The sequence below is a fragment of the Heteronotia binoei genome, chromosome 4 (assembly GCF_032191835.1).
Source record: "Heteronotia binoei isolate CCM8104 ecotype False Entrance Well chromosome 4, APGP_CSIRO_Hbin_v1, whole genome shotgun sequence".
Classification (NCBI taxonomy): Eukaryota; Metazoa; Chordata; class Lepidosauria; order Squamata; family Gekkonidae; genus Heteronotia; species Heteronotia binoei.
In genome coordinates this window covers 132914588-132937048 of record NC_083226.1, presented here as the reverse complement: position 1 = coordinate 132937048, position 22461 = coordinate 132914588, and the positions used below count along the sequence as shown (strand labels likewise).

Sequence of the window (22461 nt, the reverse complement as noted above, 5' to 3'; positions counted from 1 at the left end):
ACACATACAACCATTGACAAATAAAATTTCACAGCATTAACTGGGCTACATAGCCCAACTTAGAAAGGGTCTTAAGTAGTATTTAAAAAAATATAAAAACTGCCAGTGCAAATGCACATCTATAAAACAAAGCAACACAAAAATAAACAGTGTTAACCATTGAAATATATTACACAATACAAACTAAAATGCTGTAATTGTTCACTACTTAATGAACTCAAAGCCCTCTGCAAAAATAACTGGCACAGAATAATGCAAATTCCTATTGTATATGAAATGCACTTGTATAAATTCCATAGAAAGCTGCAAAGTAAACCATACTGGCAATCATTCATAGAGAGAACAAGCAGTTCATTTCTCACAGTCTGCTAGCACCAGTAATTTTTCTATGTGACTTTTTCTATCTCAAGTACCTTGAGTTTTTCTCTTTGAGTCCACATTGTCTTAACAGAATAGCAGGTTTTCAATTAAGCACTGTAGGTTTTAAAATAGAAGCAACACAAATTCCACAATAACAAAATCTGAAATCTGAATAATCTTTCTTGTTTTATATAATGTATTCTGCATCTGCTAGTCATAGGGAGGGCCAAAATACTGAAGCCCTAAGTCTCTGACAATTAGGAATCTACCTCAGCAACTCCTCTAGATTCTGACCAGTGGGGTTGGTTAAATGATCCACAGCACCTTTCTCCCCAAATTAAGAACTAAAAACAACAACCACCGAAAAGCCAACATTCTGAGGAAGCTGAATTCTGTGGCCTTAGAAGTTTTTCTGGGAGCAAGAGACACATTGGGGTTTTTTTAAGGGATACTGTAAATACAAACTGCTTGACTTGCCTGAACAAAGGGAAAAGGAAAAGCTTGTTAGGGTTGGCCCCAACAAGCATCATCGGAGATGCTCTATAGGATCATTTGCAGTATCCCAGAGCATGCTGGGATAACTCCTAACGGCAAGCTGATTTCATTGGTGCCCTTTAAAATATTGCTGAGCTCTGTTTTCTGGTTCAAAGGAAGTCACTTAGCAGTTCTCAGTTCTGTGATGATTACCACATGATTTGTTAGTGTGCTCCCTGCAAAAAAAAAAAATCCTTGGCATTTAACAGTGCTCAATAAATATGTTACTGCCATATCATACTTCATTCTCACCAGAACCGCAAACAACATCTGTCTTACAAAACTACTAAAAAAATTGCCTTCACCTGAATGTCTTTCTTTTGCATTTTCCTGTAAACGAAACTTCAGTTTAAAAAATTCATCTATTAAAAGTTCGCACAGAGCTAAAAAAATTCTTCTGTACATTTGTTCCCATATTCATTCTTAAATTAACAGTCAAAATAATGTAAAACAAAGAAAGGCTTTAAAAGACTCCATAGACTCACAGAGAATCTCTTTGCAAAATTCCACATGTTTTTGTTATGTTTTGCATTTGTTATACTGGGCACCCATTCTCTCATGGGAAAAGAAGGGACAGAAAGAGAGAAAACAAACTTCAAAAGAAAAATCTTGCTGTTCAGGTGTACCAATGAAGTGTTCAACTTACATACATAATTCATAGCACCAAGCTGTTTGACCAATCAGAGAAGTTTCCAGTAGCACACATGCACACGCATACTTCTGTACTGGTGTAACTATAATCCTACACAGATGTTTTATAAACTTGCTATCTTGCATTAAAAAATAAGTGCATCAAGTATCTTTGTACATTCAAGTCACTTTCTAAGGCAAATTGTCTACCATAGGTACTCCCAACTGCTTTGGTTTCTTGCTTCAGTAAACTTGACTGTGACTTGGGTGTTTCAGCATGCAAGCTTGTCAAATTTGAGTGGACTCAGTGGATTTTCACTGGGAGCATGCCTTAGATCAAATATTTGCATGTTAAAAAGAAACAGTTGTATACTACTGAATGGGGTTCAAACTACTTGCATATATTGCCTAAGAGAATTATGTTACCCAAGAATGAAGTATTAAAAGTGAAGTTGCTAATGACAAGTGAGTATTCTGGATTATATGTCCCTTCAAAGCCACGCTCAGTTTCACTTAATTTCCTAGCTAATTTGTTACTAAACTAAAAATGCTCGCTTTTGTGAGAACTCAAACTGATGTAAATATTCATCATTCTTTTACATGATGGCAGACTACAGGAGGCAATACTACAGATTGCCACTTTGACTGTAAAGCAGAACTGATTATTTTATTCTCCTCTACACCTCTCTGTCTCTCACACACACTTTCTCTCCCTGTGTTTCTCTCAAGGGCAAATGCCCCTACCTGGCAGAAGTCAGCAGTGTTTTCTAGTGCATGGTTTCCAAGTGTTCAGTGGAGATGAACCTGGATCTGCAGTTTTTGCAGTAATTTGAACCCTATGGTGGGAATACTGTTATTTCCCTTAGCAATCAGCAAAGACGACTAAAAAAAGATTAGTGACTTGCATCACTGTGATACAGTATAGCATTTGGCAGGTATATATAGTTCAGCAGCTGAGTTAGATGGATTACATTTTTAGAAAAGGTATTTTCAAATTGAAGAACTTCTGGAAACAAAGTTTAAGGTTGTGATGCATTGCTCTTTTTTACAGTTCAATCTTGCATGCAGGGAAAGATTCATCTTGCATAACAACAGTGCTGCTGCTTGCCAAAACCATGATGTTAAGGTCCTGTTGTTTCTCGTGGGTCTCTTGATACCATTCCCTCATCACCTCTGAATCATGGGTTGGAATTAAGGTCACCTGCAGTGGGGAAATGGAGAATTCATTAATAGAAGAAATTATTCCTATAAAATAAATTCTGATTAGTCTTAACACATCATATGAGCTCTATCTGGAAACATGATATCTTAAGCATGGGAATACATGAAGGATAAATAGGTCCAGGAAAGCAATGTGAAGCTGGCATGAATATCAGCTCAGTTCTCAAGCCCTACTGTCCTTACTTAGATCAGATAATACAACAAAAAATACAAGCTAGTGACCAATGTACTAAGAATATATATAGAAACCAGTCCAAATATCCAAAACATGTACATTCAAGTCCCAAAGACTGTGGTGACAAGCCAATCGATTAAGTACTTGTTTCTTTCCAGTCTTCATCAGACCTGGGACCACTAACAAAAGAAAATATTATACAAAAATATCAGGACATTCAAACACCACCCAACTTCTTCCAGTGAAAAAATATCATACTTACATATTGATTCACTTATATAGGTTCTTTACATAATTTTTTAAAAACGGGGACGCAGAGCGTCTCCAAGAGCAATTTCCCATTGGCTACAGCTCAGTATGAGGCTTCTTGAGCACCCTAATAGTTCAACTAACATGTTTAAAAAGGCAAACATCTCATTTACAGCTGCCATTACACAAACCACACTACTTTGGGACTTGAATGTACATGTTTTGGACATTTGGACTGGTTTCTATATATTTCTTAGTAAATTGGTCACTAGCTTGCATTTTTTTTGTATTATCCTTTATAGTGACATCTCTCGGTTTGCATTCTATTCTTACTTAGATCAGGACAGGGCCATGGCTCAATGACAGATCATCAGCTTTGCATGCAGAAGGTCCCAGATTCAGTCCTCTGCATCTCCAGCTATGAGGATCAGGTAGTAGGTGATGTGAGATCCTGGAGAGTAGCAGCCACTTAAGAGTATACAGTGACTTTGACAGACCAAGGTCTGAGTCTAAGGCAGCTTCCAGAAAACCATACTTGTGATATGGAGCCTCTGCACTCTCATTTGCTATCTTTTCTATATTAATATGTTTTAAAATTTTAAATTTGTGTGTAGTGTTCGGTTATTATATTTTGTATTATTAATAGCTCCTTAAATTTAGCAAAGCTGCATCAGAGCCTCTTTTCTATGACTACCACCTGTGTCTCTGGAGAAACATTAAAATGACCCAACTATATGGGTAAAGGTCATCTATGCAGAGCCAAAACATAGAACTGGCCTCTAGTCAGGAATAGGCTTCCCAACCCTCCCGCCCTGGTGGGGGACCCCAGAATTTCCACCCTCTTCCCCCGCTCCCCCAAAAAAACGGAAGCGGGGGGAGGGGGAAACGGCGCCAGGGAGCATGGCGAGCCACCCAATCCTGGAGCGGGCGAGGCCACTGCGCCGCTGCTGCCCCCTCCCCACCCACCACAGCTGCTCCTCCGAGATGGGCCAGGGCTGAGCCCATCTCGGAGGAGCAGCCAAGAGCAGCGCAGGCAAAACCAGAGAAGGGGAGGGCGAGGCAGGCCAGGAGCATGGCGAGCTGCGAATCCAGGCCCTTCTAAAACTCGGACTCACGGCTCGCCACACCCCCGGCCCGCCTCCACCCCCCCTCCGATTCCACCCCAGAGCCGGAGCGGGCGAGGCCGCCCTGCCGCTGCCGCCTCTTCTCCGCTCGCCGTGGCTGCTCCTCCGAGATGGGCTCAGGTTGAGCCCATCTCGGAGGAGCAGCCACGGCGAGCGGAGAAGAGGCGGCAGCTGTGCAGCGGCGTTGCCCGCTCCGAGACAGGACGGCTCGCCACGCTCCCTGGTGCCATTTCCCCCCTCCTCCCTAGCTCCACCCCAGTGTCTCCTGGCTCCACCCCCAAAGTCCCCAGATATTTCTGGGGTTGGACTTGGCAACCCTAGTCAGGAAGGAAGGGCAGACATGTTCATTTCATAGGAATGGTCCACACAAGCAGCTCTTGAGCAGCATTGGATCATCCGAATCTGCAGCTCTGCAAATGTTGCTCAACACTCATGGAAGCACAACGTTAAATGTACTGTTTAAACGAACACTCATTCGATTTTTTAAAAATATAAATCAGGAACCCATAAGCACAATCAAGCATTTAGCTGTAATTTAATCAGCTTTATCTACAGGAGAAGAAATTAACACATAGACTGTACTAAGATTAGAGTTAGACTGCACACAACTACTGAACAGCATTCTTCTACATTAGTAAATATTCTTGCTACTACAAGCTGAAAGCTTGTTTTGGTTTTTAATCAGCAGGATAATACAGAAGACCCCAAACTCTCAGAAGTACAATCCACCTTTAAACGTATATTTTTGGGATCATTTTCCAAACTTCTTACTTCATTCTCCTTCCACAAAGTAAAATGCAGAAATTTCACATAAGCTAACACTTAACAAGTATATGGGTGTATATGTGGGTGGGTGTAGTTTGGGCTGATTAAGGGGGTTTAACCCTTCTGAATAGCTGTGGAGAAGCTGCTGATGGAAAGCAGTAAGCAGAGGAAATGTTCCATTTAAAACTGTTAACCAACATATACTTTATAGTTGTCTAGCTATGAGTTTATTTGAAGAAAAGCTCCTGTTCTACCATTATTCCTTTCATATCTTAAGAAGCAATATCTGGCAAGGCTGGGATAATATTCCCATTCAGTTGAAGGTTTCTTAATCAATTAATAACTGATGATCAGTCATCTAAAATTCTTCAATCATTGACAGCTCTCCGAAAAACAAAACCATTTGCAAATAATTAAGAAAAACAGTTTTCATATGTTGCATAGCCCATTAATTACAGGGTATTTTAAAAGAAAAAAAGGTTATCCTTTGAAGATACATTCTTTTTGCTTTTACTAAATAAAGCTTTAAAACAGAATATCTGGCATCTCTGTGGTCTTGGGCTGATAGTTTATCCCAGTTTTTTTTCTTATTTTCAGATGTTAATATACTTATACTATATAGCTTACCTGCATGTTGCTTCCCCACTGAGCTTTACCTTCCAACAGGGAGTCCAAGACAGCCCTGCTTGGTTCTTCAGCGGCAGGATCATTCCCACTCACTACGTAGTAGGATGACCTCACCCTCTTGAAAAATTCTACATCAACATTCTTGCTATTGCTGTGATTGGGAATATATACCAGGTCCAAATACACTGGAGGTCCTGGAGGCACAGCTATAGATTTTGTTGATTTTCCATTTCCAGGTCCTTTAATAAAATAATACAAGAGTTTTGTCTCAGTTATTGTTGATGAAGTAGTGACACATGTAATCTGCTGTTTTGCTATCACAACCAACACAATTTGAGCATTCAACAGAGTGGCATTAACATGTATTCAAATGCACTCCGTGGACCATTTGTGTTATTTTATCCTATTAAGCATAAAAACAGCCTAAATTCTACCCTTCCTCCAAGGAGCTCAGGATGGTAGAATGTTTTCACCACCACAACAACTTAATGAAGTAGATTAGGATGAGAGAGACTGGCTGCTCTAAGGTTGCTCAATGCACTTTCTGCAGAATGGGAATTTGTAATTGAGTCTCCCAGATTCTAATCCTCTAGCCACTACACCTCATCGGCATAATAATATGACACCGACTCTCCACAGGTTCTAAAATAATGGCAAAGCTTGCTTAATATTAAAAGCAAGGAAGACAAATATCCCTCATCAGTGCAAAATCCATAGAGTGCAACAAAATAAATGTGGATATTTTTAATCATGTCAAATATTATGAACTGCTAAATCAAGGCTTACCGCAGAGAAACTATGATTCTTGAACTGCCATTAAAAAAGCAATCAACAGAATTTGTTGTATAAAACTCTTAAGGAAACTCTTGTATTTGTGCCAGTAGTGTCATGCAGCTGTCAAAACTGAAAGGATCAGAAAGCATGCTGACCAAAAACAAAATAGGAGAGAAGCAGAGAGGAAATACAATGCATGACATATAGCAATATGCCACTACTGTACTTCTTCAAAGGAGAACAGTGTTTGGAAAATAAACTAGAATCTCAGGTGTAACAGGGACAGACCATGCTAATTGTGATAGAAGAACAATGGATCACCCAAAGTAATTCCTGTGGGGACACATGATCAGTTAGCCTCCTTCCCCACTAGCATCACCTGCTATGTCGACAATGGTAAAACAAGGCGCAATCTTATTCCTTCAAGTTATGCTGATCAATACTACTATTGTTCATTTTCCAGAGCTGTTAATCGTAGTGTGCGGCTCTGTGGATGTTATTACGATGAAAATCATAAGGGCCATCTGTCCTGGTATGCTGCCAAAGAGCACTGCTTTCTATGGACAATAACCTCCTAGTGGTCCCTGGCCTGAAAAACATTTGTCTAGCCTCACCCCCAGCCTGGTGGAACGCTCTTCCAGATGAGATCTGGGCCCTGCAGAATTTGATGCAGTTCCACAGGGCCTGTAAGACAGAAATGTTTCATCAGGCCCACAGTTGAGGCAACAGAGCTTTCCACCTGAATTGTCCTCCCCAGCCCCTCCCCTCATTCATCATTCATTCTGCCATCACACCAGTTCCACCAACACATAGTCTGTATGACCTCACTTTGGATAATTTTATGTTGTTTTGTGCTGTATACCACCATCTGATTTTATTCAAATTGATAATTGTTTTTAACAACTAATCTATGGTATTGTTTTAAATTTTGCTACCTGCCCTGAGCCTTGCTGTGCAGTGGAAGACAGGCTATAAGTCTAATAAAATAAATAAATAATAAAATAGTATCGAATGCTTAGGTTTATTTCAGACACTGTGTTTCCCAGTATAACCCCTAAGGAACAATAGGTACATTTATTTATATACTTGCTTCCAATTATTTTATAGAATCATAGAGTTGGAAGGGACCTCCAAGGTCATCTAGTCCAACCCCCTGCACAATGCAGGAAACTCACAAATACCTCCCCCTAAATTCAGAGGATCTTCATTGCTGTCAGATGGCATCTAGCCTCTGTTTTAAAACCTCCAAGGAAGGGGAGCTCACCACCTCCTGAGGAAGCCTGTTCCACTGAGGAATTGCTCTAACTGTCAGGAAGTTCTTCCTAATGTTGAGCCGGAAACTCTTTTGATTTAATTTCAACCCATTGGTTCTGGTCCTACCTTCTGGGGCCACAGAAAACAATTCCACACCACCCTCTATATGACAGCCCTTCAAATACTTGGTGATCATATCACCTCTCAGCCACCTCCTCTCCAGGCTAAACATCCACAGCAACCTTTCTTCATTAGGTTCTCCAGACCCCTCACCATCTTCGTTGCCCTCCTCTGGACCTGTTCTAGCTTGTCTATATCCTTAAAATGTGGTGCCCAAAACTGAACACAATACTTCAGGTGAGATCTTACCAGAGCAGAGTAAAGCGATACCATCACTTCATGTGATCTGGACACTATACTTCTGTTGATACAGCCCAAGATTGCATTTGTCTTTTTAGCCACCCCCACTTACTGAGAAGCCTTGTAAAGTCAGAAGGATCTTCCCATAAATTCAGTCTGTAAACAGGAGCTGATTCGTACCCACATTTTATCTAAAGTCACTGGGCACCCTTGCTCTTTCAGCAACCAGTAAGACCTATTTGATAGACACTTAACACTTAATACTTCTGTTGATACAGCCCAAGATTGCATTTGTCTTTTTAGCCACCCCCACTTACTGAGAAGCCTTGTAAAGTCAGAAGGATCTTCCCATAAATTCAGTCTGTAAACAGGAGCTGATTCGTACCCACATTTTATCTAAAGTCACTGGGCACCCTTGCTCTTTCAGCAACCAGTAAGACCTATTTGATAGACACTTAACAGTTCTAAGCAAGGTCAGATTATTTCCACAGTAGTGAAATTCCCTGCATTGACTTTTAAAAACTGAGTGTTACGTGACATTTTCTGCAGATTTTTCGCTAAAACTGGGGATTCCAAAAATGTGGGTAAGGGGGAGAAAATGTCAGGTTTGCACCTGGTGAGGAAAAATGTACTGCAGAAGATTTCATGTAACACACTGTTTTTAAAATATCAATGCAGGGAATTTCACTACTGCAGAAATGGTCCCAGTGAGCTTTGAAGGGTGCAACTCTGCTTAGGACTGTACTATCAGTTCTCTTTTTCTATCTAGTGTGCCATGTTGTCCTGTGGAGCGTAACTAAAATTTAATCTCTAAAATGAGAAAGATTTCATGGATTAAAAATTCCTGGAAATCCTGTCTCACCACCCAAAATTTGAAGACTTAAACATGATTACTCATCAAGAAGCAAAAAACATTCTATATATGCCCAAGATAATGTTTGTTCTTTAATACTGTGGGTTTTATCATTTTGGTGCAATTAAGGAACCTAATCATCATAATCAACCAAATTCCTCATGCCTTATTCCTTCCAAAGTTGCAACAATGTACATTATAACATGGCAGCTATGTCTTGCCCACATAAATGGAACATAAAGCAGGGCTTCATCAGATCCCACCAGTGTGTAGTACAACATAGTAGCACTATTTTTTTAGCCAAAAATTTGCCAACATATCTGCATCTTTAATGAGTACGTGTGCTTGTGACTGGGCCAGCAATGTTTGGTGTGCATTCACAGATTTTTAAAGATTCTGCTAACATATTTACAGCGAGAAACATTGCTGTAGGAAGTTCCAGCAATCATGTTGCATGGAAAGTGCGGACTCACCCATATAGTGATTATGCTTACATATCATAGGTTTGAAGCCAAACAGATGTTACCTTTACGGATTACCATTGTAGTTTCTTCTTACCTGCAGTTGCAGTCTTTGCAGACTTTGATGCTGTGGTATTGGTTATATTCTTAGTTTCCTTGTCTTTTTCCTCTGTACGAGAAGTTTTTATTTCTGGAGTAGAGATGTTTTTGGCAGCTTTCTCCACAGATTCCTTCTTCTTTGGAGAAGCTGTTCTTGAAACTTTATCCAATGATTCCTTTAAGCCACCAGGCTTCGGTGAAGCAATCTGCTTTGACTTGCTGTCACTCTTCTTGGAAGGAGAAGAAGACTTGGTCTTTGTCCCCTGCTTTTTAGTTTTTGTCTTCTCTTTGAGATCTTTTCTCAAAGGTTTTCCTAAGTTCTGATCAATAGGCAATGCTTCTGGGTCTACCATTGAAACATCAGGGTGCCGTGGTGAAGGGCTGCGATCTTGCAGTGGAACTGGAGGAGGGTCTATATGTTCATAGGTAATGGTTTTATCTGTTGGAATAGTTTCAGATTCATCTTCAGAGTCAATATTAGCATCTGCTGTAATAGAAGGACATTCTTCTGTTTCAGGAGGCACATCTGAGTCAGTCTGTGATGGAGCAGACTCACTGACTGAGGTTGGAGGAGTTTCACCACACAGTCGTGCTGGCTGTTTCCCTCCTGAAGGGGGTTGTGCACCTCCAGACTGAGTTAATGGCTTCTCTTGTTCTTGAGATTGTTCTTCACTTGCAAACCACTCCAAGGGATTAGGATTGATAAAGGAAGGTGAAAGTTCTGTCTTGGGATGCTTGTATTCACAAGAAGAAACCAAGCACAAATCAACATCTTGACGGGTTTCTGATTTTTCAGAAACAAAGTACCTATCAGCCTCGTAGTGGTAACTAGTAGTGTCAGGTGATCTGGTGGATTTCCCAGACACTTCATATGAATAAGTGACATTCTCAGGTGATTTGCCTTTTCTTCCAGTGGTTTCATAAGAGTAACTGACAGTCTCAGAAGATCTAGTGGTTTTCTCAAAGGAATAATCAAAGGCTTCTGGTGATTTGGTAGCTTTTTCTGTTTTTTCATAGGAGTAACTATCATCCTCTGGTGTTCTTGTCATTTTCCCAGCTATAACATAGGAATAGTCAAGGGCGTCAGGGGATCCACTGATGTTTCCTGTTTTTTCATAGGAATAGTTAATAGACTCAGGTGATCCAGTGGTTTTTCCAGTTGTGTCATAAGAGTAAGTAAGAGCCTCAGGTGATATGGCTGTTTTCTTAACACCTTCTTGTTCTGTACAGGCTAAGAATTCTTGACTATGGTCCATGAGAGGATCTTGAACTACTGAGGTATGATAGCCTAATGATTTATCTGGGGACATATGCAATGATAATGAAGGTGAATGGCAAGCAGCAGTTTCTTTCATCACAGGAGGGGAATCTGAGAAACTAGGTGAGTATAGAGGAGATGATTCCCTTGGGGTTAATGAAGATAAGTCAGACTTTGGTGAAAGTTTTTCTCCCAGGCTGTGCACTTTTTCTGAAGGGAACACAGAGTGCAGTGGCATTTCACATGACTGTGTAATACCTGATACACTTTCTTCCTGCAGTGGAGAACTTGCCTGTGATGGTGTATGAGCAGAGGAAGAAGAAGGTGAAGCCTCTATCTGAGATACTGAAATAATTTCTGAAATATCTTTATCATGCCCATAACTTGTTTGCTCTACAGGTGAAATTTTGTGTGAGAAACAGTGATCCTGTATGTCTGATGGACTATAATCAACTTCAGTTGGTCCATTTTCAGATATATGATGCATTGCAGCACCCACTGTGGGATGTTCAGGAGACTGTCTGCTGAAGTCCATAGCCAAAGACTGCTCAGGGGAATCTTGACCAAATTCCACTGACATTGTAGATGGCTCAGGGGACCTATGATCTTGTACTGGTGTCCTTGATTTTGCTGTTTTAGGGGAGAAGTCTGGAGGAGAAATGGACATAGGTCTTGGGCACTCTTCTTTAGATGGAGACATTTCTGTTTCCTGAAATGTTGTTGGTGTTTGTACAACAGATACAGAAAGAGAATCATCTACTTCTGTAGAATGAGGAGATCCTACTTCAGCATGCAGTGAAGGAGATACATCATCCGTAGTTGGTTCTGGAAATGAACTAGTAGCAACGGATGCTGTGGAAACAGACGCTACTCCTTCAATATGTGAATAAGTATCTTCTGCAACAACTTCATCCACAGGTGTTGCAGACTTATCAGAGACTGTACCTTCTGAAATTGACATTTTTGTATCCTCTTTGAAGCAGCTGAAATGACTAATATCTACTTGTGTAGGAGAAATATCTCCCAGTTTCTTTTCATCCAAAACCAATGCAGGCTGAGATTCTGAAGATTCTAAGTCATCTTTTTTCTTTTCTAGGTCAAAATCTGGTTTTGATGGTATAAACTGCATCTCTTTTTCCATTTGTTTTTCTTGGAAAACAGTCATAGAACTAAGTTCAGAAACTGAGCTCTTCTGCAAAGGAGACTCATCTGTTCCACTTTTCATTTCAAAGGGACCTGCAGTTTCTCTGGCTGGAGATTTTATATCAACACTCAAGAATGTATCATAGGAAGGCTCTGAACCAATCAATGGTGGGCTTCGCAGAGGTGAAAGCACTTTTTCAAAAGGTGATTCAGAGTCAGGCACTGGTTCATCCATTGGACTTATCCTGTGTTTTGCAATATCATCTTTGGCATCATCCACCTCAAAGCAGATTGGTGCTTCTGATGCTTTTACAGGCATTTCAGATGGCAGATTACTTGACTTTTCATCTGTAGGAGACTGATAATAAGGTGTATGACCAGCACTACCAGCAGCTGATTGTGAAGGAGATACCACTTCTAAAGTTTTATCATCCGGACTAGGGCAGTGTTCTTCATGATGCTTATCGGGCAGTGATGTGAGAGCTGCAGGTTCAGTTGTCACTGTAATCTCATTAGGAGTCAGAGAAAAGTTCACACAACGTTCACTGAGAGGTGTTTTAGCAACTGGTGATAGAGCAGTTGGGCTTTCATCTGGACTTCTAGTTGGGCTATGCTTCTCATCCATATCTTCTGAAATTTCTAATTTATTTGTACTTTTCACTTCATTTTCTCGTTGGTTATACACCTCTTGTAAGGAAGATTTGCTGAATCTGTCCTCCTCTAGGGAAGATGGTGGTGAAATGGTAGAAGCTGAAACATTGTAGTCTTTCCCTTCAGTGGCATCTGTTTTAGAACCTTCAGATAATCCATTGAAAGCATCAGGCAGTGGAGAAAGTTTAGGCCGAGTATACTCTTGAGAGCACAATGCTGACTCATACTTAGTAATGTTAACATATTCCTGGGAAGGTGATTCACTTTCTTCGTTATTAGTTTCATCACTCATCACATCCCTTGGAGTTGACATTTCATCCATTGGAGTTGGCTCACTGGATATTTCAATAGTTGACTGCGTGTAACCTGAAGTAGCTGTGAATTCCTCAGGCTGATCTTCTCTATTTTCTTCATCTGAAACAGTTGCTTCACTTTCTGAACCACCAGGTAAAGTTTCATCATGAATGGAAGATGCTGGCTCCTTAGCTGGAGACTGAGGTTCAGAGTGCTTTGTTGGAGTGGTTAAATGCAAGCCATATTTATCATTGATCTCCCCAGCTTCTGCTGCTTTGTCCACCACAGCCATAACATAATCTTCTTCAGCTTCTATTTTTTCAGTTTCCTCTTCCTCATCTCTGACATTCTCTGTTTTGTCTTCTTCCTCAGCTTCCTCCTCAGTCTCTTCTGTTTCTGCCTTTTCAAATGTTTCATCTACATTTTCTTCATCTTGCTCTTCACCTTCCATTCTAACTTCTGCCTTTTCATTGTACATTAGATCTTTCATTTTTTCATACTCATGAACTCCAGTAATTTCCTTTTCAATTTTCTGAATTTCTATTGTATCCTTTGTACCTTGCTTTTTGATACCTAGCAGTGCCTCTTCTTCCTCACCTTGCTCTTCAGCTTCCTCTGTCTCAGCCTTTTCTTCATAGTCACCAGTCTCAGAAGATTCTTCAAAACCCGTTCCTTCATCTTCAAACTTTTCATTGTCATCAACTTTGTCCTTTTCTACAGGCTCCAGCTCTTCAGGAGTTTGTTCACATTCTCCCTCAGGTTCAGTGGTAGTTATTCCTTCATCTGGAGAATCTGCTGGTCCTTCTGTTTTTTCTTTTTGAACTTCATAATCTCCTTTTTGTTCTATATCAGTTAACTTCCCTTCATTGTCTATTATATCTACCTGAAGCTTTGTTTCTTTCACAACTTCAACTTCTTCAGCCTTTAACTCTTCAAAGTCTTTTGTTAAATCCTCTGGTGAAGACATAAGTGACCTCTCAGCTTCAAGTTCCTTTCCAGTAGCTGATACACTTGCAGCTGCAACAGTTGTAGCAACAGCTCCCAATGCAGCCATTGCCGCTGGTGTTTCAGTTACCTTTGTCTCTTTCTTTACAAGCTTGCTTTTAACTTTTTCCTTTGGTTTCCCAATAACTCCGCTTTCTTTTTTGACAATCTCTTCCTTCTTTTGTGACTTTGGCTTTGTTGCAGTCTTTTTTGAGTCAGGCAAAGAAGCAGATGTTTTCTTTGTTTCTTTAAGAAGCTTCTTGGAGTCTTTCTTGGATTCCTTTTCTTCCTTTTTAATTTCCTTTTTTTCTTCCTTTTTAATTTCTTTTGAAAGAATGTCTTTCTTTGATTCCTTTTTGGATTCTTTTTTCACGTCTTTCTTTATATCTTCCTTTTTAGGCTTTTCCTCCTTCTTAGCAGGTATTTTCTCTTCTCTTTTAGAAACCTCTTTCTTTGGTTTTTTCTCCTCCTGCTTTTCTTCAGATTTTACTTTCACTTCCTTTCTCACATGCTTCTCCTTTATTACTTTTGGTTTAACATCTGCTGCTTGTTTTTCAGCTACTTCAGATTTTACAAGTTGCTGTTCCTTAGCTGACAATTCTTTTTCTGTCACAGAAAGCCTTGTTTCTGCTTTTGCTGATTTATCTTTTTTTACTATTAGTTTTTCTTTACTTTCTATTTTTTCAACCTTTTCAGGTGGACTAGATTTCCCTGTTTCAGATGCCTCTTCTCTAGATTCTTTTCTCACAGTCTTGCTAGACTGTAATTTTGCGGCAGGCTTCAGACTTTCCTTACTGTCTGTTCGCTGCTTAATTTTTGCTTGTTTTACTGCTGGACTAGCCAAGTTACCAATTAGGTCTTTCTGTGTAACTGTTGGTTGTTTAAGGAAATCTAAATGTTTGAGTTTTTCTAGTCCATCTAGTATGCTATACTGAGTACTGTTTCCTGGGAAAAGAACTCGTATTATTTTCTCAGCAGGGTTTGCAGGATGCCATACAATCAAAGATGAGATTGATGTCAAGTAGGAAATGGGAATGTCTATCTCTTGACCATTTGGTAACACCAGTTCAGCTTTATCTTTGTTTGTGCCAGTCCATTGGTGCATAAAATAATTTATCTCTTTGCTATTTTTGACAGGATTGAGCACATACATCTCAAGCTTTCCTACTCCCATTTTTTGAAAAAGGATGATGGGATCAATGGTATTTCCTACATTTCTGAAAAGAGGTTCTGGTTTCATAGACAACTTATTTAAGTACTGCAGTGTGAAACAAGCTTCCTCCACACTTCTTTTTAACCGAAAATTTGGATCAGGGTTTCCCAGGCTGTCAGGGACATTGAGAAATACAACTCCCAGGTCAGGTGAAATTAGATTTTTCATCCAGTCACTGTTGGTAGTGGAACCTTGAGACTGTTCCTCTTCTAATTCTGCTATTTTCCTTTGAAGCATGCTATTAATTCCTGGGAGGTTGTCATCCCCAATGTGGGTGAGCAGAATGGAATCCACTCTGTCCAAATGTCGAATGAGTTTCCAGAAGCAAGATTTTCTTTCCGATCCTCCATTAATAAGCATGTTGAATCCATTAACTGCAAACAATGCAGAATCTCCCCTTCCACCTGGAAAAATGTAACAGCAAGGCTTAGAAAGCTTCAGAAAACCTCCTGATGTCGGTGGCTCCAAAATATCAAAAGGTGATGGCACTTCCACAGATTCTGACAAGTACTCAGTAAATTCAGAAAGTCCTTCCATTTCAGGCAAGATAGAAGAAGAGTTGAGTTTAATGTTGATGAAGTCTTGAAGATTGTGCCTGTCAAGATTTGAATTTTTCCAGTCCCCTTCCTCAGGACAAAAAAGCGTTAAGCTGGCTTTATTGGCAGGGTGTGTAGTACTCAATAATTCTCCGATCTGGGATTGCAAAACACAGAAGAAAAAACGTTCTGTCAGTTGAGAATGAATCATATCAGCTTCTCATAAAAGTAAAAGGTTGTTCTCAGTACCCCCAAAACTAATTCTTATATCCTTCTTGAAAGACAGAAAAATCTAGTCTAGCATATTCTATAGTAATTAAAAATAAAATATGCAAAACTTTTAATCATCAAACCAAGCACAGCCTACCAACTGGTCAGGTTCTCTATAACCCTTCTGTTTTTGATGTCACAGGCTGGCAACAAGTTTTGTCTTTCTGTTTTTGAAATGTCAAGACACAGGTGGGTCACAATGCATGGTTGATGGACATCATTGAGCTTGATGGATCACACAAACTGTGGCTATCCCATGTACAGTCCCTTGCTCAGAAACTCTCCCAGGACTCAAAGATAATTTAACAGACTATATTTCTCTAAGTGCCTAGTGAGCTGTCTATTCTCATGCCATGCAATGGAATCTTAGAATGAAATGAACTGTTGAATAAGCATAGCTAAAGCTAAATGAAAATAAACCTCAGGTTATTGATAATCGCTGGAAATACTTCAGTGAACCCAAACAAGGACCAGTGATAAAGGCAGAGAAGGGCTCAATGTAATGTTGATGAAGATCTCTGCACAAATAGTGTTGCTGGTAAATGAAGGATCATGACCAAAGCATGTTAATACTCAACCATCTCCGTCTCTCTCTCAAGCTAATTTTTTGCAAGAGAGAGATTATTAACATGTTTTGGCCATGATCCTGCCCACTGGAATCTCCATACATTTCAATGGAGCAGGCATCTATGATTCTATGAAATATTCATTCATAGTTACTCCATCCTGTGAAATGTACAGAGAAACTCAAATGCATAGGAACTCTCTATATACATAGGAACTGATTAGTCTTATTCTGGTTTATTGCCATCCTGCTTAATAAAATAAATAAATAGGAATTTAGATCTGGGTGACAGTTTAGACTGCAATCCATATACTAAAAAGGTGGTTTATCTCAGAGTTTGTTGCATGTATATGCTGAAAACCTTGGATCACAAAACTTAATTATAAATTAAAAAATAATATTGAACACATTAATTCAATTTATTTGGTTTGCAGATTTAAGCCCTTGTCATTTCTTAGTTTGCTTTCTGATTTATTTTAGCATGTTACATATTCTAGTTAATGATTTTGAAAGTTATAACTAATGTCACACAATACAACTGGAGATTTATTGTACCCTCACTGTGTATATAAATATAGGATAGCAAAGTCAATTGAACAGCTGTATTATGTTCTTTCTAATGTCACTAAAGGTGGGAACATAGCCCATTTTACAGGAATATAAATAGATTTTATCCTAAAGGCAAAGATTGTTTTGCCTGATAATCCAAAGCGCTGTTATAAAAAAGGCCAAAGAACAGGAGAATAAACAATCCAAGATAAAAGAAAAATGCCAAGAAAGGTGTCTGACCTTCAAAAGATTGTTGAAAAGATACATTTATTTGAGGCTATCTACATTTTAAAGGGTTTCCTGAATTCAATAACTGGTTTTAAGCTATCAAATTACCTCATTGATATGGTTGCTCATCTCTTGAGTCATCTGAATGACAATGACCAAAAGCCATCCATCTCTAGACCTGTACTCATGTGGCATTTTATTTTACTTGTTTTGCCCTCTCTCTCCTGGAATAAATCTGTGCATACCTCCCACACATATGGAGCAAGGGCTTTTTTCCCTTTAATAAATGCTTAACATTCTTCTTGCAAATAAACTAAATAACATTCTTGCTTGCAAATAAACAGTCTTGCAGCACCTTAAAGTTTCTTCTAACATCAGTTTTTAGTGACTACAGCTCATTTTTGCAATAACAAAGCTAATGCTAGAACAAAAACTTGTTAGATTTTAAGGTGCCAAAAGACTCCTGTTTATTTTTACTGCAGCAAACTAACATAGCTAACCACCCTCTGGCATACAGACCCAAACAACCTGGGGGAAGAGAATATAGGATACACACTTTGAGACACAATCATGAAGTAACCTGGCTCTGGAATTGTGAAGTAGCCAAGTTTAATGTCTTTTGAACACTGAATGTGAAATCAACAATGATTTATGTTCATGGATACAAACATGAATGTATCCAGAAAAAGGACTCAGGGAAACGGAGAAGAAAAATAGGAACAGTGGTCAAGAAAAGGAATAATGTCATACTTCTGTTCACACTAATCAACACAAATCTTACTCCTTAATAAGGTCAAGTTGGGTGTGTGCAAACTCCTGGTAAATATTCTGTAAAGTGTCCAAAACAGTTAGTTTGGATGGACCCTTACAATTTAGCTAAAAGTGTATGAGCAAAGAAACAAATTAAATATAGACTTTCCTACTGCTTAACTACATTCACTCATTATAGATAAACAATATGTATTTTGCCAGCTTTGAAATGTTATGCAGCAAAACAAATTTAGAATATGTGCTGACATTCAAGTTATTTTAATAACTACTGTCCAAACAATAGTGGAGTACAATAGGCCAAAATTATGGGCTATGACCATAGGAAGCAGTTTGCATTTTTTTTTTAAAGTCTTGGAATGTGGGGGCTGTGCTTGCTAAAATTCCAGAAACTTTGGGATGATTGACACTTCCTTTTTTGAACTGGAAGACAAAATGTGTAATGTTTTAATGCTAAAAAGAAGACGCTTGAAGAATATGCACAATCTTGATGAATATTGGTTGACTGTATTCTTGTCATATGAAAGACTATGGTATATTAATGTTTTGAAATCCCATTGATGCAATTATTCTGTCTCTCCAATATAGGTCCAAATAAACAGGAGTCTTGTGGCATCTTAAAGTTTGATGCTCTGTCAGGAAGAGCATCAGGAACAATTTGGATTAACAAAAGTACTGAATATAGTTAATATGAACCTCTAGTGTAGTCTTTAAATTTGTAATTGGACTCATCCAACTAAATTGTTTTTAAAATCTGTACTGGTTAATATCCAGCCCCAATTCAAGGTGCTAGTACTGACACTAAAGTCCTATGTGATCTGAGTCTTGCTTACTTCAAAGGGCTATTTTCTCTCATGTGTCTTTTCTGTGTGGAAAGATCTTCCCAGAACATTCAAGTATTAATCCCCTGCTCTCTAAAGCATGGTGGATGTCGACATAATCTACAGTCTTCTTGATAGTGGTGTCCAGTTAGGGAAATATGCTGACCAGACAGAGGTTTCTAGTTTTGTTCTAGTGGCATTTGATTTCTGTCAAAACTGAATTCGTTTCTGATGTGCTTTGAAAAGAAGAAATGTTGATTTTATTGTTGCCCTGGATTCAACATTGTATTTAATGCAAATTAAATGCAAATTAGAATATTGTGCATACTATTCTGTGATATTAATTCCAAAGGAGTAGCCCTGTAAGTCTTGCATGAAAAGTTATCAGGATTCTTGTGCACTTAAAGATTAACAGGGTTTTTTTTTAAATTCTAACAAAATTTTATGGACTAAAGTCTACACACATATTCACGCACACAAATATATTGGCAGTTGCCTGTCAATATGCTAGAATAAAAACTCATTAGGCTTTAAGATGCCATTGTGACTTTGGAGTCTTTATTATGTTTCTTTTACTGTTAATTGTTTTAAGAATGTTGTTAAGCAGTGTTATATAGATCTACCACATAAATCACATTGCTGATGACAAGCCTCTTGATAAATGTCACATTAGCTTCATATGCAAGGAATATTTAAAAACAAACCTCTTGGTCAGTGAAGATCTCAATAAAGTTCTGAAATGAGAATGATCCTGACTGAAGAATAAGTTCGCCTGTATTTTCAAAACTCTGCCCAGTTAGTACCAGGAGCTTGTGCCTTGCAGCATCTGTGATCATTAAACGCACCTGTATAAAAGACAAACAATCCATTTAACGCATGTCCAATACTTCCTCGCTTCTCTTTAGATTTAAATATAAAAGTGACCCCAATCTAAGACCATTAGTATTAGACTTTAGTCCTAATGGAGTCTGAGAGATTTCAAGAAGGACTTTGAAACAGCTTTCATAGCTAGTGCAGTCACCCTTGTTCTCCTGTTTTTTTCTCAAGAGATGCAATTGAGAAGCAGTACTTCCTTTTTCAGTGTTGAATTAGGGATGTGCAAAAAAATAATAATCTGTATTACACGGATTCGGAAATATACGGGGGGGGGGGGGAATACAGAATCCCATATATTTCTGAATTCCGTAGTTGGAATAGCCGCATATACGGTAGATGCGCAGCTATTTCCGAATATACGGCCCCATTATACCCTATGGGCCATTGAAATCAATGGCAAATAGGGTATATTTGAAGCCGCCTGGAGGGGAGGGGGTTTGAGGGATAGCCCCCAAATTTGCAGGGGACTCTCCCCTACAAACCCCCCAAGTCCCCAAAAGATTGGGCCCGGGGGTCCAATTCCTGGGGCACCCAAAGCCAAACCTAACTTCACACCAGAGAATCTCTATAGGACCCAAATGCACTATATACATCTATCTACTCTATGAACCCTGACACACAAAACACAATCTGTTCAAGGTCTGCTCTGCAGACCTGAACGCAGCAAATCCAGATGCCAGCTCTCTAGCCCTGCCCCAAAGAACACGGGGAGAGCTGGCCAAGCACAACAAGCCTGCTGGTTCTGGGTCTCTCACCCAGGTGCCAGCTTCCCTGCCAAAGAACACACAATCTACAGATGCCAGCTCTCTACCCCTGCCCCAAGCAACACGGGGATAGCTGGCCAAGCACAACAAGCCTGCTGGTTCTGGGTCTCTCACCCAGGTGCCAGCTTCCCTGCCACAGAACACACAATCTACAGATGCCAGCTCTCCAGCCCTGCCCCCAAACAACATGGGGAGCGCTGGCCAAGCACAACAAGCCTCCTGGTTCTGGGTCTCTCACCCAGGTGCCAGCTTCCCCCCCCCCCCCAAAAAAAAAACCAGAACCAGGAAAAGGGACAACAGGAGAAGGCCAAGAAACTCAACTGTTAAAAAAGTGGCCTTTTTACCAATAAGAAACCTCAGGCCAAATCAGTCAATAACACCCCCCCCTAAAACCAGAACGAGGAAAAGGGGGACAACAGGACAGGAGGATGCAAAACCTGCAGCAATAGAGAATAGATCCAAACAGAAGGCCAACACAAACTCAACTGTTAAAAAAGTGGCCTTTTAAACAATGAAAATTAGGCAAAACAGCACCCCCCCAAGAACCAGAACCAGAAGAGAAAAGGAACAACAGCAGCACAACACAGCAGCAACAAATCAAACACAGAATCCTTTTAAAACAGTAAAAAACTTAACCTTTAACAATACAGAAACTTTACCAACCCCTCCCCCCCAAAAAAACCCTTCACCCTAACCCCAAGAAATCCAAGCCACCCAAATCAGGAAAAGTAAAAGGACACTGCACTTTTAAAAGTCCTCTCACTAAAGTAAGATATGGGCAAATTGGCAAAAGAAAAAAACCCACCCCAGGCCCCCTCCCCCAGAAGAACCCCCTAACCCTAATCCCAAATAAGCTACTCACCACCCAAATCTGGATAAGTAAAGGAACTCTGAGTCTTAAAAAGTCCTTTTACCAACTAAAATAAAAACAAGAACCCCAAGACTGTCTTACCTTAGAAGTCTTCTCTACTCCAGGCAAATCTGGTAAGGCTGAGAGAGAGCAGCAGCAGCTGAGGCCAAGGGCCAGCACAGCACAATCTCTCTCTCACACCAACACACACCAACACAGCAGCAATGGAGGAGTCCAGCCAGGCAGACTCCTTAAAAAGGTTCTCTGGCCCTACAGAGAGCAGTTTCAAAAAATAGCACTGCTCTATGATTGGCCGGACAACAGTGCTTACTTGGATACCCAAGTAAGCAAAAGATCAAAAGAATAACAATGTTGCTGATGGCTGGGGGATCAGCTACACAACAGCTCTGCAAAGCATGCATTTGCAATGCATTTTGCAAATGCATGCTTTGGATTGGCTGCTGGGGCTCCTCTTCCCCCTCCCCCCCTCCCTGATCCCAGGGAGGCTATGGGAGAGGCGGGAAAAGGCCACCAAAGGCGGGAAAGGAGGCAAGCAGCTCCCCTGAGGCTGCAGAAGCTCCTTTCCCACCTTTTCCATGGATTTCCATATACTTCCGAATATCTATACAGAAGTATACGGGGAGCCATACTCGGCTCCCGCATAATGGGCCCCAATTGGATTCGGCTGTATGCGATTCCGTATACAGCCAAATCAGGGGTGATTCGGCAGTTGATTTGGTTTGGCCGAACCGAATGCACACCCCTAGGTTGAATCTGACATGAGCTTCACTGAATCCTCTTGAAATATTTCCCTATTGCCAAGACTCTTTCTAGTTATTTCTTTATTCTGTATGCTGACAGTCAAATGATCAGTTGCTCTAAATAATTCCATCTCATGCCATGAAAAAAGCAGCATCGACCTGAATTTCTGCTTCAAGACTCACTGTTCATAGCAGGTTCAAGGGTATCATTAAAAAGCATGGCACAGCAGAACATCTCATAATCAGAAGTAAATCCCATGTTGCTTTGCCACTAATTGTATTGGGAGGTAGAACTGAACCACTATACTTGGTGAGTCAAGTACATTTACTGTGGGTCTGTTTCAGAAGACAACACTGAAAAGAGCACTTAGCAGTCTGATCAATGTCAATTAAATTTCATTGTTTTAATTGCATTAAATCCATTAAAGAATTGAATTCTTATGT

The 22461-nt window shown here is 39.9% G+C and overlaps 1 protein-coding gene across 1 annotated transcript in view; it reads right to left on the bottom strand.

Moving 5' to 3' along the window:
- Positions 1–2511: 2511 nt before the first annotated feature.
- Positions 2512–22461, bottom strand: part of LOC132569568 (microtubule-associated protein 1B-like) — a 103898-nt gene continuing 83948 nt past the window's right edge. Inside the window, exons 4-7 of the mRNA XM_060235781.1 lie at positions 19471–19611; positions 9485–15722; positions 5686–5924; positions 2512–2725 (exon numbers count right to left, since the gene is read on the bottom strand). Coding sequence (XP_060091764.1) covers positions 2570–2725; positions 5686–5924; positions 9485–15722; positions 19471–19611 — 6774 coding nt within the window. The 3' untranslated portion in view covers positions 2512–2569. The remainder of the gene's footprint in view (positions 2726–5685; positions 5925–9484; positions 15723–19470; positions 19612–22461) is intronic.